The sequence below is a fragment of the Lissotriton helveticus genome, chromosome 9 (assembly GCF_964261635.1).
Source record: "Lissotriton helveticus chromosome 9, aLisHel1.1, whole genome shotgun sequence".
Classification (NCBI taxonomy): domain Eukaryota; kingdom Metazoa; phylum Chordata; class Amphibia; order Caudata; family Salamandridae; genus Lissotriton; species Lissotriton helveticus.
The window spans coordinates 919,451,598-919,465,758 of NC_136070.1; the positions used below are offsets into that span (position 1 = coordinate 919,451,598).

The 14,161-nt window shown below is 43.5% G+C and overlaps 1 protein-coding gene across 5 annotated transcripts in view; it reads right to left on the minus strand.

Annotated features, from left to right (window-relative positions):
- The window catches only part of BICRA (BRD4 interacting chromatin remodeling complex associated protein), a 478,150-nt gene that overhangs the window by 60,816 nt on the left and 403,173 nt on the right, over positions 1–14,161 (minus strand). For all 5 annotated transcript variants that reach the window (XM_078661098.1, XM_078661099.1, XM_078661100.1 and 2 more), the window contains exons 9-11: positions 4,558–5,241; positions 1,214–1,601; positions 598–716 (exon numbers count right to left, since the gene is read on the minus strand). In XM_078661098.1, coding sequence (XP_078517224.1) covers positions 598–716; positions 1,214–1,601; positions 4,558–5,241 — 1,191 coding nt within the window. The remainder of the gene's footprint in view (positions 1–597; positions 717–1,213; positions 1,602–4,557; positions 5,242–14,161) is intronic.

Sequence of the window (14,161 nt, forward strand, 5' to 3'; positions counted from 1 at the left end):
GCAACCACTTCGGTTATGCGACAAAGGCATTGGTTCCCTTGATATTGCGTCCTGCTTCAAAGAAAGCAGATAGTACCTCCATGACCTTGGATTAATTCCAGCCCAGAAAAGACAGGAACTCACTAGAAGGATATTCGCAACTACGAACTGCAGCATCCTGTCAGTGAGTAGCTAAGAACTGCTTGTGCATCCTATGCCCTACTTGATGTCCACTTTAAGAGTTAGAAACAGCAGCGGGGAATAGGTTGTTTACTTCTGATCATTTAGAACTGAAAATAATAGAATAAACGGACATTGACTAAACTTATGAGGGAAGAGGAAGCAAATAAGTGCTCGACAGTTACATAAAAACCAGGAACTTGGAACAGATAAGTGGTGATGCAGTGATGAAGCAAGATTCGACCATGCAGAACTGCGGAGTCTGGAAACAACCCCAAAAAATCGAAAGTGGCAAGGTTATTTGAGATGCTTTTCTAGTACTTCCTGCCAGTGCAGGTAATGATCACCCATCTGGTAAGGTAGGAAAGCAGAAAAAGAGGCATCCAATGAAATGGTACTTGTAAACATAAGTGAATTAAGCTAATGAAGAAGGATTACCTGGCCCGATTGTGGCATGGGGAGAGTGGATCCAGGCTTCCCTTGCCCAGCGTTCAGTTTCACAGGTGTTGCTAAGGTGTTGTTGGAAAACCCCTTTCCATCAGCTGGTGTTGCAATGCCTAAAAATCAGTAAAAATCACAGTGTATAAGGGGGTGCTCTAAGTGGAAGGCCTCTAAAGGACTACAAAAAAATGTTCTTTGCTAATTATTATCCTAAGGTAAAGAAGAAAATATTACAACCGAAAGGAATAAGTCCACTCAAGTGCTCAAGAGAAAGTAAAACGTGCTCGAAGTAGCAAAAACGCAAAGAAAGAGCATAAACTGGCTTATTATTTGAGACTGAATAGGCTTCTGCCTCTTTGAAACTCATAGATACTTATTTTCCTGTTAACCCTAATAACAAATTAGCCATTGGCAACCACAAAGGGAAAGAAAATCCATGCTGTTGTCAATGTCTGAGCAGCTCTAGACTAAGACTTGAAAATAACCATGTTTTTGAATTTTAAAAAACTTCCTGCAGCAAAGCATGCACAACAGACCTTTTTACTTGCACTGCCCTTCCTAATTTGCCTTTCAACCCATCTGTTTTCTTTCAATCATTGATTTAGAGGCTTACATGTTGAGCTGCTTTTAATGAGGACAGAGTTCTGCTGCTGTTGTTGCTGTTGCAACAGTGACGCTAGCTGGGCCTGCTGTCCACATCCTCCTTCACTGGAACCCTTCCCAGTTTCAGTTGGACCTGTGGGGGGATGCTGGGCTAGCCCCGGCCCATGAAGTGAGGCTTGAGTCATGACAGTGATCTGCTGCCCTTGGTTGCTAACCAGGACTGAGGAAGGCTGGCTGGTAAAGTGGGTGAATATAGGAGAAGGTTGGCTTGTGGGAGGCTGCTGCTGATGATGCTGATGAACATGCTGCTGCTGCTGTTGCTGCTGCTGTTGTTGTTGTTGCTGCTGCTGCTGCTGTTGCTGCTGCTGCTTTGCTTGGAGGATGATGCCGTGCTGCACCTGTAATTAATGAAACGGAGGAGCAGTTAGAGATTCCAACATCTTTCCTTGCAATTTCTATTTTTGGCCTATCGGGGACCACAAAATGTATTGCTACACCATATTTTGAAAGGGCTTGGGGAGTGAGGGGTGGGGGGTGGGGGGGGAGGGAGGGTGTCCATATAGCACGAGTGAATGGGAGTTTTGGTACAATTACTTTTCTAACTAAGTAAGTTCAGTGCAGTGAAATGGTTATGCCAGGACATTATGTCGTAAGCAGCTGAGACTGCCTATTTGCAAGTTATTTTTTGAGAGGCCTAACCACCGCTCCTGCAACAAATGGTAATGTTGCTCTATAACATACAATGGCTGAAGGAGAAGGAGTGTGGCTCACTGATTAGAGCAGCAGACCCTGATGCAGAGGTCTGGCCCGGGACCAGGGTTCAATTCCCGACGCAGCAGGGTCCTGAGCCCAAAATGTCCACGGACTCGATAATTATCGCCTCGGTGCCTATTCTAATCATGGGGTCCCACGCTGCAGCTCTGGGCAATAGTAGCTTAATCCCCACTACGGCGGCCCACCCGCTGCGGGATGCTTGGCTTTCACCCTGGGGATACCCAGTAGGGGTTATCTCACAGGGAAAAGCCAGGACGGGTTCCCAAGGCAAGCGCCTTGATGCCTTCGGTGATACATGCGCTATATAAGTCGCAATACAATACATTTACTTACATGATGTGGTTTCCATTTGATTGGCACTAAACAAAGTGTTAGGGTATAACAGAATGTTCTCTACCTTGGTGCCCTTTCTTACGAATCCACTGTGCCTGTCACTTTGTGTTTGGCTGAATGGGGTTAGTAGAGTTTAGTTTAGAAGTGGTCTGTGTAGATTAATTTGAAGATAATTCAGATGCTAAAATGCGAGACCTTTGTAGGGTCCAATGTGCATAGGTGGGTATAGATGAATTGTTCGGTTGCTGGATTGGGTGTTCAGTCGGCCATTGCTTGACAAGAGTAAAGAGCTCTTTGTCGATGCAGAATAATGTTGTACAAATGAGGGTGAAGTAAATTTATGTTATGTATATTTACATATATACGAGGCTTAAGTGCGGGTGGTGTCAGTTTTATCCGTTTTTTCCACCGCAAATAAAAATGTTAATTAAACTCGTCCTCAAGAATGGAGGGTTTAGACGAAGATCCGAGAACTATTGTGGACAGCAGAAACACCCCTGTGTCTATCTCTTCTACTGAAGTTTTTAAGGTCAGTAGAACTCTACCATCGACCTTACCTTAGAAATCAGGTTTCAAAAGTGATAAGCTCCTGCTTCCAACAAATAAAAATCATACAAAGGTGGTTTATTTTTTTGATAAGGGTATATAATCATGTACCTTTTGCAACTGTCCTAGTCCAGTCACGGCTGTGGACAATGACAACTATTTATTTAGTGGTTCTAGGCAACTTACTCAGACTACAATTAATAGAGGATTTCCATGAACAAGAATCGTTACTTTTGGCGATCGAGCACGCTTGGTTGCTACCACCAAAACGTGGAATTATCTCCCTTTATCAATCTGTTTGATGAGATTCGGGTAACATGCAAAAACGTTGAAGTCAAGCATGTTATAAAATGAGACACATAACCGATCAATAGTTGAGGAAAACAAGCAGGCAATGGCATTAAAGACAACAAAATGCCCTGCTGTCAATGGATGAGCAAGGGGAGAGGAGTTGGCCTAACGGCTAGGGCGCTCGACCTCGGACCTGGGGATCTGGGTTCGAGTCTCGGTAACGACGCCAAATTCTCCTGTGATTCTGGGCAAATCACTTAATCTCCCCGTGCCTAAAAAAATGAAAGTGTGTGTTTGTCCTCATGTAAAAACGTAACTTGTGCTATGTAAAGCGCTCTGATACCGGATTCGGTTCGGGTCTAGTTCGCGCTATATAAAACTCTACAAAAAAAAAAAAAAGAATAGCAAACCACCAAGAGTTGTCATTGTCACAAAAGAAGCAGAGTGACAGCAGCAAACACTGATCTCCCAAGCAAGTACTAGGGTGTAGCACTAAAGGAACACCAACTAGGAAAATAGCTGAAAATCAACAAGAAAGGCGTGTGTACTCCTGACAGTTGCTCTCATCAGCAACTCACCACAAATGTAAGATTGTGGGCTATACAAGTGCTGATTAACAAACAATGCGCCAGGAAAGGGGAGCTGATCTTTCAAATGTCAAGCACATCAACAGGAACCAATGTCGCAAGACCTGAACTTCGATGTCAAATGAACAAAAACATTTATACTGAAACAAGGAGTTTATTAGGAGCGTTCCCCTAGTCAAAAGAGCAAGTGGATGTTCTGTTAACGTTTATGGGCCCGCCTACTAGGACACTGGAAACTGGTCTTGGAATTACCCCCCCCCACCCCCACCCCCCCCCCCATTGTCATGCCACCCAGCTTTGGAATACATTTATTTAATCCCTTTCTCTTTGTATCCATTTCTGATATAAATCCCACGGTATGCATTTCTTGAATACATTTCTACCCCCAAAATATAAACAGATCCAATTATCCGGATGCTACTTTAATATACTTGTTTTGGATGCCTTGGACAAATGCTTTAATAGTTTCCAGTGCATCTGCAGGTGTCAACCAGTGTAATAACGTCACTCAAGAGCAAAGGAAAAAGACAAACATGTTGTTCACTAGGTCTCCTAAAGTATGCAAATGATTTCAAGGTACAGAAATATTTTGGCTTACTTTCACTATCAACTATGTTAAAGAGCTGGAACAGGATATTATTGTTGATCTCCATGATGGTGAGTAAATAACTGATTTGATTTAATCTTAGAATGATTGTAGTTGGTGTAGCCTTTTCCAACTATACCTCCTTATTGCAATTAAGCAGTTCTCTGGACCTCGGCTCAAGTGGATAATACTAATAGTACAGATAATGGGGTGCCATGAGAACCTGCATTCTCTTACCTGCTGGAACCTTTCCAGGAGCTGCTTCTGCTGAGGCGCTGATGTTGTGGCGGCAGATAGTGCATGATATTGGTTGGCTGCTGCTTGAAAGTTTCTCTGCTGCTCAGCGGTCAGGTGGATGGTTTGAGGCTTGAACTGCGGCTGTGTGGAAAACTGAAGCTGTAGTGTATGAGGCGGCCCTTCAGTAGGTTGCAGCTGCTGCTGCATGCGGGCCTGAGCCTCAGCTTGGGACTGAATTTGCGTAGCCAACTGCACCTGGAACTGCATGGGAGGGGGAGAGGAGAGCTGCAGATGCCCGTCAGCCTGTATCTGGTGATGCTGGAACGAGGGCTGAACTTGAGGTTGGGAAGGAGGCCGCAAGGGGTGCTGGGTTGCTCCATGAGGGGAAGAGCCCATTTGATTCTGGATGACAAAAAGGTTCTGCATTTGCATCTGAGGGGTGCAAGAGCGCGACAGGGGCTCGGATGACGGCCTTGGCAAAGTTTGTGGTTGGGAAGGTGGCCTTGAATGAGGCTGGGAAGGTGGCCGAGAGAGGGGTTGCGGCTGTGACGGAGGGCGAGACTGGTGTGGGGACTGCATTTGAGATGGGTGAGTCTGTTGCAGCTGGGGGCTCTCGCCCATCGGTGGGTGAGGTAGCGAATGGGATGGCGAAGCTCCAGGTACTTTCTGTTGTCCTGTCGGCATCTAAGAAGCATTCAGGAAAATGGGAAATGGCAAAGGGAAAATTAGTCAATGATCCCTTCATAAAGAAAAGCAGTTCATGGAAAAAACACGAAGTTAGTTGGGTTATCTCTTTAAGGGCAACGTTAGTTGGGTTATCTCTAACTTAAGGGCTTAATCTATCCCTCCAAAATCTTCAAAAATAGATACGTGGTTAAAGACACATTGAAGGTCACACTTTCCAGCCTTCTCTACACACAATACACCTAACAGCACATGCAGTAAATAAGTTAATCGACTGCTCCAGGCAAACTAGTTTAATGCATCCTATTTACTTTTCTCAATCCACTTTGGATGCAAATTGTATGCTGCTGCAAAGACATATCATTCCTGCTCAACAATAAATGGGTGACTTATTCACCAATTCTTGTAAGACTTTCTCTTACATATGGAATCAAACAGTCCAGGTTTTCTCCTGATAGCATCAGACTAATATTACACTGGTGAGGAAAATGTGAAATCTTACTCTTAAGGAAATGCAATTTTAAAGTGTAAGAGGGCATTTGCAGAGGACTTTTATTTTATTTAAAACGTGTGTGCACCAAAAGGGTGCATAGGTCTGTACATGTGTTGTGATCACCTACATTTCTCTTCACAGATAGGGCTATGCTTACAGTGAAGAACTCCCAACATCTAGCTTCCAACTACCCTGTGGCCATTTTCCTGCCCTTCTGCTCAGCGCCTTTGAGTGCCATGGATCCCCACCAACACTTCATACAACGAAGATCCACACTTTCCACCACTCCTCTCACCTAATGGCTGACAACCACACTCTCTCCTTATAATTATTTGCCAGAGTTGCATCTAGGTGTTAGCAAACTTAACGTGCCCTGGGACTCGCACAATTCAGCTGTTTTTTCCAAACGGTACATACTATTGTGAACTACAAAGGTAAGTCTTGGCAAATATCAATGTACTGTTCCGAAAATACATTCTGCTTTACAGTATCTCACATCTATTCTCGCCCCTCCCTCTCCCAAGTACCACTAAGTCTAACAAGTACACATTATGAGATTTAGAAGAAAATAACAAGCATGTATATATAAGGCCTAACAAAAAGGAATTTGGCTGAAAACTTAGGAACTTCAGGCCAATAGACAGTAGCTAAAAGAACAGAAATAGATCACCAGTTTCTAGAGTTAAGCAATAAACCATGTGCCTCACACAGCCACACCACCATATACTTGGTACAAGTGAGACAATATGGGCCACTCGTTTTACTTTTAGACCATTACCTTGTTTTAACTTCAAATGAAGGCCCAGAATGTTCGAGTTGCTGGTGAAAAACATCTAGCCACAAGCAGCTAGTATAATGGGTGAATGACAGGGGAAATGCAAGATGTGACATAGAGGTTGAGGAGTTAACTCCAGATTGGTCTCCTTTCTAGCTGGAGCTTTTTGGTACGGGAACATACCCTGCATGGTACAAAGGCATATACCCCTGCCTTAGTGTCAGACTACATGTCAATCTGCTACCCAGGCATTTTGTTTTGGCCTGGAAGTGACGATAATTTGGTGTGAGCAAAAAGGCTTAGTCCTGTCTCTTACCATGTTAGGTTCAGGACCTGTCCTGTAACCCACAGGGGTGCACAAAGCATAACCAGACCTTTTTCCACTGTCATTAAAAGCATGGGCTACCGACCCCTTGTGTAAAGCTTCCGCTGTTAAGGGAACACAGAGCCTAGCTCAGACACCCCAAGGTCCATGTCTTGTGCGTGTATAGGGAGAGGCCTAGCGCACACACATTATAGTAGGACTATGTGTATGTGTGCTAGTGTGAGAGCTGAGGCCTGAGGGTTCAGTCTCCAATGCCTCCGGTTGCAGCATGGCACAAGACGGTGGGTGAGGATAGCCTTACCAGGCAGTGGAAGTGTATTGAGCACAAATTTGTTTTGGTGGTTCCTTCTTAGAAAGGGCATACCAGATATTAATGCAGAGGACAATCCTTCGAGACAGGGTCCTCCCTCTTCTGGACCACCATACCCTTCTTGCTGTCCACATATCCTTTGAAGAGCAGATAGTCAGACCTGAATTCCTTCTTCCAATCAAGAATACAAACTACCCTACGAGGGTCCGGCCAATGTAAATTCTCCTCCTTGGTGAAATGGGCTGAAGGGCAAGAAGTGTTTTGGACTTCCCCATATAATATTGGTAACCATTTTAGGCAGGGATCTTCTTTAGATCTCAAAAACAGCTTCTCTGGGTGGAAACAGGTAACGCGCAAATGGATTCACAGAACTTGCAGCTGACTTGTTGGGCTTAAACGACTGCCACCGAAACCATCTTGAAGGTGAAAAGCTGCAACTAGCAGCTGTGTACAGGTTCAAAGAGTGCTCCTATCAGGAACATTAGACCCAGATTATGATACATTGGTGCCTGACGAAAGAAGAAGGGAATGTATATGTTAACCTGTTTCAAGATCTCAAAACTAAAGGGACCTGATGAGACAGGACTGATCTGTAAATCAAATTAATAATATGGCTGCAATAGCAATATAAGCTGTAATTGTGCCCACCACACAAACGTGTGAAACAAAAAACATCAAGAAAGGCTTGCCTTCAGAGGATCCACATTCATTTGCATACCAAGCAATAAAACGGTCCAGCCCTCTGACAAAAAACAACTTGATGGATGTGGGACAAGCTGACTGGATACGATCAACCACCTACAGCAGCAGGTGAAAGGTACGGCGATGCCCCCATTCAATCCACAGGCATTAAAGTGTAGGCTCTGAAGACTAGAATGCTCAACCTGCCCTTTCGACTGTGACTAAGAGGCAGCTGGAGCAAGGAACACAGGTAAAGTCTCTGGAGGTCTGTGTACCACACACTCCTTGCCAGTTCAGCTTGATCAGTATGACTTGGGCCCGGTCTTGCAGTAGTTTCCTCAACACCTGAGGAACAAAGGTTTTTGGGGAAAATGGGTTGTAAGCAGAAAATTCCATGTCAGGCAAAACATATCCAACAAGGTTACCAGCAAATGAAACTGGAGGGCACCTAACTATAGGTACTATGCATACTCAAGTGGCAAACAGTTCCACCTGACCGGTGCCCAATAGGGCAAAGATGTCCTGAACTACCTGCGGATGGAGAAGCCACTCATGTTTGACAATATGTTGCTGGCTTAGTCTGGTGGCTCTCGTGTGCAGGGAGCCTGGCAGGTGGTTTGCAACTATCTAGACTCCATGCACTCTTGTCCAGGTCATGAGCATAGATGCTTAACAGCAGAGAGGCTGAGACTCCATGACTCCCTGCTTCTCTAAAAACCACATCAGGTTGTGTTGTCTGTCAAGATCTCAACCAATTGACCTAGAAGGGTGGGCAGGAAAGTTCTGAGAGCCAGGTAAATTGTTCTCAGCTCCAGAAAATGGATATGTAATTTTTACTAGACCAGAGGCTGGAAGTCCAGTTCTTCCACATGTGCACCCCACTTGAAGGTGGAGGCATCCGTCACTACTTAAAGCCGCTAAATTAAGCTTTGAGGTAGCTGGGGCACAGGACAGACCGGCCTAACTTAGAGCAATTTGTAAAGTAGTTATGCAGTACCAAAACCACAATAAAGGCAAAATGCAATTCAACATAAATTCCAAACCGAATTAGATAAACAGAGTAAAATGTAATAAAACACTAAAATACTAAAAATCCAAGAAGGGGAACTGTAGATATGATTTTTTTTTACAAATTGTTGCCAAAAAGAGCTAAGCACCAATGGTAGTCTAGTGTCTGATAGTCTATGCCAAAAGCAGTGTCCAGTCCAGGTTCAAATGCCACTAGTCAAGCTGGGCAGTTGTAGGAAAGGCCTCTTGTAGCTGGTTGTATCCTTGTAGCGTGAACAAGAGGTCAGCCTTATGACCCTTGGAGTTCACTTCTTTATCCTGAGTACAGGAGTGATAATGTCCAATTCCTCTCAGGTCACAGACAGCAGGTCCAGTCATCTTTTATTCTTTCTCAGAATCAGAAAATTTTATGAAGCGGGTGCATGGAGGTGCTACATTGATTCCTGGCACCAGCATATGGGAGGGGTTGACTCCTGGGCTCCTCCCTAACCAATGGGGTAAAAGTTTACAGGGTCAGCTCTACCTTCTTATTCAGGAGTTCTGGTTTGCCTCACTGGATAAGGTCCAAAATACCATGCGTTATGTAGGGCATTTTCAAGATGGTGAAAATCTCTGCCACACTAAACGTGAGCTCAGAGGCCAGGGTGTGTGTGTGTGGGGAGTTGACTATGGTAATCCAAGTGTCCTCCCACATTTAACACTAAAATCCAGTGTACCCACAACAAACTCCGAGACAGACATCTGTAGGACAAAGGCAGAGTCCTTCAGCGCAACCAGGGAGGTGATCCACAAGAATTGTGCTTGCATAAGAATTGTGTTGGCATCCTGCTCACTTTCAAGTGTGCCCCAGGTGTTACATATGCCTCAAGCAGGATTTGACAATGTGGTGTTACAGGAAGCCCATAGCCTCACAACTCTGAATACTGAATTCAGAGAAGTCATCTTTGCCCATTAAGGTCAGCTTATGGTCTATTCCTGGGAAGCATGTCACATTCAGTAAACATCTATTCAAGGATGAATACAGCAGACATTGAGCTGGCAGAGCCTTATTCTAATTAACCTTCTGATAGTTCAGGCAGGTAAAGGGTAACTTTCTAAAAGTTTCTTTATTTAAATATTTTCTTTAAGTAAAAAGAAACACCATTGATTTTGATCTGTTTAAAAATAATTATTATATAAATAGAGCTTTAATTATTTTTCTAGTTGTTCCCATTCCAGAGATACAGTAAAAATATTATAATTTGTATTCTGGTTTTCTACACGGGACAGCTAGGAATACCACAGCAAAAATAGCTTTTTGGGCCTAGTTACTATAGTTGAAATGTTAATATTTTTTTCTCCAAGTCCCACTTTCAAATACCATGTGTTCTTCCTTGTGGGACTACAGAGGTGGATACCTCTCAATAAGGTTATTTGAGCACGTTGCATTGCAGGGTTTACACAGCTGCAGTCAAGCTACATTGGTAGGCCTGAAGCCATGTTTTTTTGGTCACACTAGTGTTGCAGTCCACAAGTGACCATTAACTTTTTTTTACCATGGGTGTATTTGAACACCATGTACCATGGCCTTTTAGAAGCGCCAAATAGGCCAATCAGGATTCGCAGATTCCTTCATGTTTTAGGGGTCAGAGCACATATACTGGACACTGGAGTGCCATTATGTAAAGCCTAAAAACAAGCAATGAAATAGAGTCCAGCAAAAAGTGAAAAATCAGGGACGACCACGCAGATAAGGTGGATTTCCTACACAGGAGATGGGAGTGTGGACCTAAAAAATTAAGTGTCAAGAACTCTTAGAGCAGGCAATCAATTAGTTTACTGCAGGGATGAATGCGGGGTTCTCCCAAGATCCCAAGATTGACTCCATTAAGGCACAGTTAAAAAAGTGCAGAGGTTCAGACACTGCCAAATAGGGTTTTAATAATAGCACTGTGAGGATGTTTAACTTTGCCTCCACCAAAGATATTTACCTACCTTCCTTAGGAATGCATTAAAGAGGCTACCTCAGTGGGAGATGCCCCAAAGGGCACTCCAGCTCTATTTCCAGAGGTGTCCAAACCATTGGCGTTCTGAAGCACCAGATAATCTGTTGGATCAGATTAGTAGGAAGTATAAAATTATCTGCCTCACTGAATTGGTCATTATCGTGTGGTATAAATAGCAGCATCTGAGTACGGTCAGTATCTGAACCTAAGCTGTCATCTATTGTTGTCAAGAAAAGGAGTTACTTACCTGTAACTACAGTCTCTCCAGTTTTGGTATCTTTCATAGATTCACATGCTTGAATCACTGTTGTCTAAGTGGGAATCCCCGGTATCATTACAAAAGCACCAAATGCTATACCACCGGCTACCATGAAATGAATAAATCACTGTAATAGCCTATCTCCATTCTTTTTTTAAAGAAGAACCAAAGTTGAACTATAACTAATAAAATGCCTGCATCCCGTAGAACACTCCCAAGAGAGGCTGATTATCTCAGCATTTCAAGCACAAGTAAAATAAGAATCATTCTAGGGAAAATAAGGGAAGCCTCAAGGGAGGAGGGTGGGTCGCATGTGAATTTATTAAAGATACTAATACTGGAGAACAATAGTTACAGTTAAGTAACCCACTTTCTTCTCCAGTATAGGATCTTTCATGGATTCACATGTTTGAATCAGAATAGTGTTACATACAGAAATATAAGCACCCTTAGAGGATGGTGAGTAACAATTTGATACATATTACCATCTGTATAATGTAACAGCTGTATGTATATAAAAGCGAAAAATATAAATATATAACATGGCATGAAATCAAATGTATATATACACACACACACACACACACACACACACAAAAAGAGGATGTAAAACCGCTTGTCCTACAACTGAGTCATTGTGGCTTGCAAAATAAAGGCAGTAGTGCTGAGGGTAAGAATGAGTATTCTTCCACATAGGTCTTGTAGAGTGTGCTTTTAGTTCTGTGTTGAAGTTGTTTGCATGCTTTAAAATGGCAGAGCTGGATGGCGGCAGTGATCCAACATGCAATAGTTGTATTAGTGACTGAAGTACCTTGTTTAAATGGACCATTAGATACCAGTAAGTGGTAAGTCTTTTGAATTTGTCAAATCCGTTGTAGATAAAATTTGAGACATCACTTGATGTCTAGAGCGTGCCAAGATTTTTTAGCAGGCATAGATGAGTTTGGAAAAAAGGTACGAAGAATAATAGGTTAGTTGAGGTGGAAATGAGAGGGGAATTTAGGAATAAATTGTGGATTAGTCCTGAGAAGAACAATCATAAGTGAGGTGCAGATAGGGATGTTTGATTGTGAGGGCTTGAATTTTGCTACCTCTTCTAGTGGAAGTGAGAGCTAACAGTAAAGCGGCCTTCCAAGTAAGATATTGGAGTTCTGCTTTGCGAATCCGATTAAAAGGTGGTTTCATAAGTTGTGCAAGAAAGGTGTTGAGACGGAGGAGGAGGCTGAATTGGGGGGAAAGCTGTAAACAATCTCTTCACAATTCTTGCAGAACAAAGGGACAATGAATTGGAAGAGTGTCTAACAAGAAATGGCCGAGAAGGTAAGGTAAAATTTGCTCTGATGATGAGTCGAGAGGATGGACATTGCTTCATGAACACCATGAGCAGAAGCGTTTCCACTTAAATTGATAGGTTTTATTTGTGGAATCAGTCCTTGCTCTGGAAAATAGTCCCTGGCAGTTTCGAGGAATGTCTAGATCCTAGAATTAGATGAATTCTGGAGCCATGCATGCAACTGGAGAGAGGCAGGATGTGGATGAAGCATCTGGCCTAAGTTCATGGTCAACAGATTTGCAGTTTCTTGGAGACGGTAGGATGCAGTTTCAGAGACCAGAAGAAGCTCCGTGAATCAGTGCTGCTGAGGTCAGTCCCTGACCATCAAGATGAAAATGCCGAAAACCCTCTCTGAGGTTTCCGGCTGGGGAAGAACCAGCATTTCCGATTCTCCAGAGAGGCAAAGAGATCCAGGTTTGGCTTGACCCATCACTGGAATATGGATTTGAGGATTAATTGAGCTCCTACTTGTGAAAGGTTTGAGTGGTCCTGCTCAGAGTATCCGCAAATTTGTTCTCTACCCCTAGCAGAAGTTCCACCTTGATGGTTATGCGGTGAAAAATAACCCATTTCCCTATCTTTTGAGCTTCTAGAGACAAATTGTGGGATCTTGTACTTCCCTGCTTATTGAGGTAATGCATACAGATGGTGTTGTATGTTCATATAAGGACAAAAGATCCTTGGGAGGAAGGATTGAAGCACCAGAAAAATGGCTCTTAATTCTACGAAATTGATGTACACTTTTGATAGTGGCGTACTCCATATGCCTCAAGTTTGGAAATCCTGAGGATGTGTTCCCCAACCCTTCAGAGAGGCGTCCTTGGTGATAATGAAATCTGGAACTGGAGAGGAAAGTTAGCCCTAAAGAAAGATTCTTGGAGGACTGCTACCAAAGAAGTGCCTTTTTATTGTTGGTGTGGTTCGAACAAGATCGAATGATCCGATTACGTAAAGCCATTGACCATCCAGCTGTTCCTTAATGGGTCTCATACTGAGACGGGCGCAAGGAACTAAGAGGGTGGCTGAGGACATTATGCTCAGTAAAGATTTGAGGAAATGTACAGAAACTAGGGACACCATGCTCCTTTGTCTTTCCACTGACAAGAATGCCTTGCACTGTAGAGTATCCAGAGTTGCCCCTAGAAAGGTTATTCTCAGAGTGGGAGAAAGGAGAGACTTTCGATAATTTACTGTTGACCCCAGAGTGTGGAATAGCCGAAGGCAGGTGGACGTGACCTTCGAAACCTCTTGGAGATGGTGCTTTCCCCAGCCAGTCATCTAGGTACGTTAAAAGTTGCAGACCTTTTAATCGGAAATACGCTGCTATTGGGGCAAGGCATTTGGTGAAGACTCTGGGAGCCAAGCAGAGGCCGAAGGGTAGCACCGTGAACAGATAGTGAGCTCTTGCCACAGTGAAACAGAGGAACTTTCGATGATGGAATGTATGAGAACATGGAAGACGCATCTTATAAATAGAGGCTGGTCATAAAGCCTGCATGATTGAGCAGCTGAAGCATCTCCTGGAGTGTGACCATACAAAAGGGTTTTTTCTTCAGGCACTTATTGTATTTACCTAGGGTCCAGAAAGGGACACCATACTCCCAACTTTTTCTTTACTACAAAAAAAAGCGAAAATAAAAACCCATTCCCTTTTGAGAATTTGGAACCTCCTCTATGGTCTCTTTTGCAGCACGGCAAATGCCTCCTTCATGAGTAAGACGAAGATGAGACGAGACAGAAGTGATGCACGT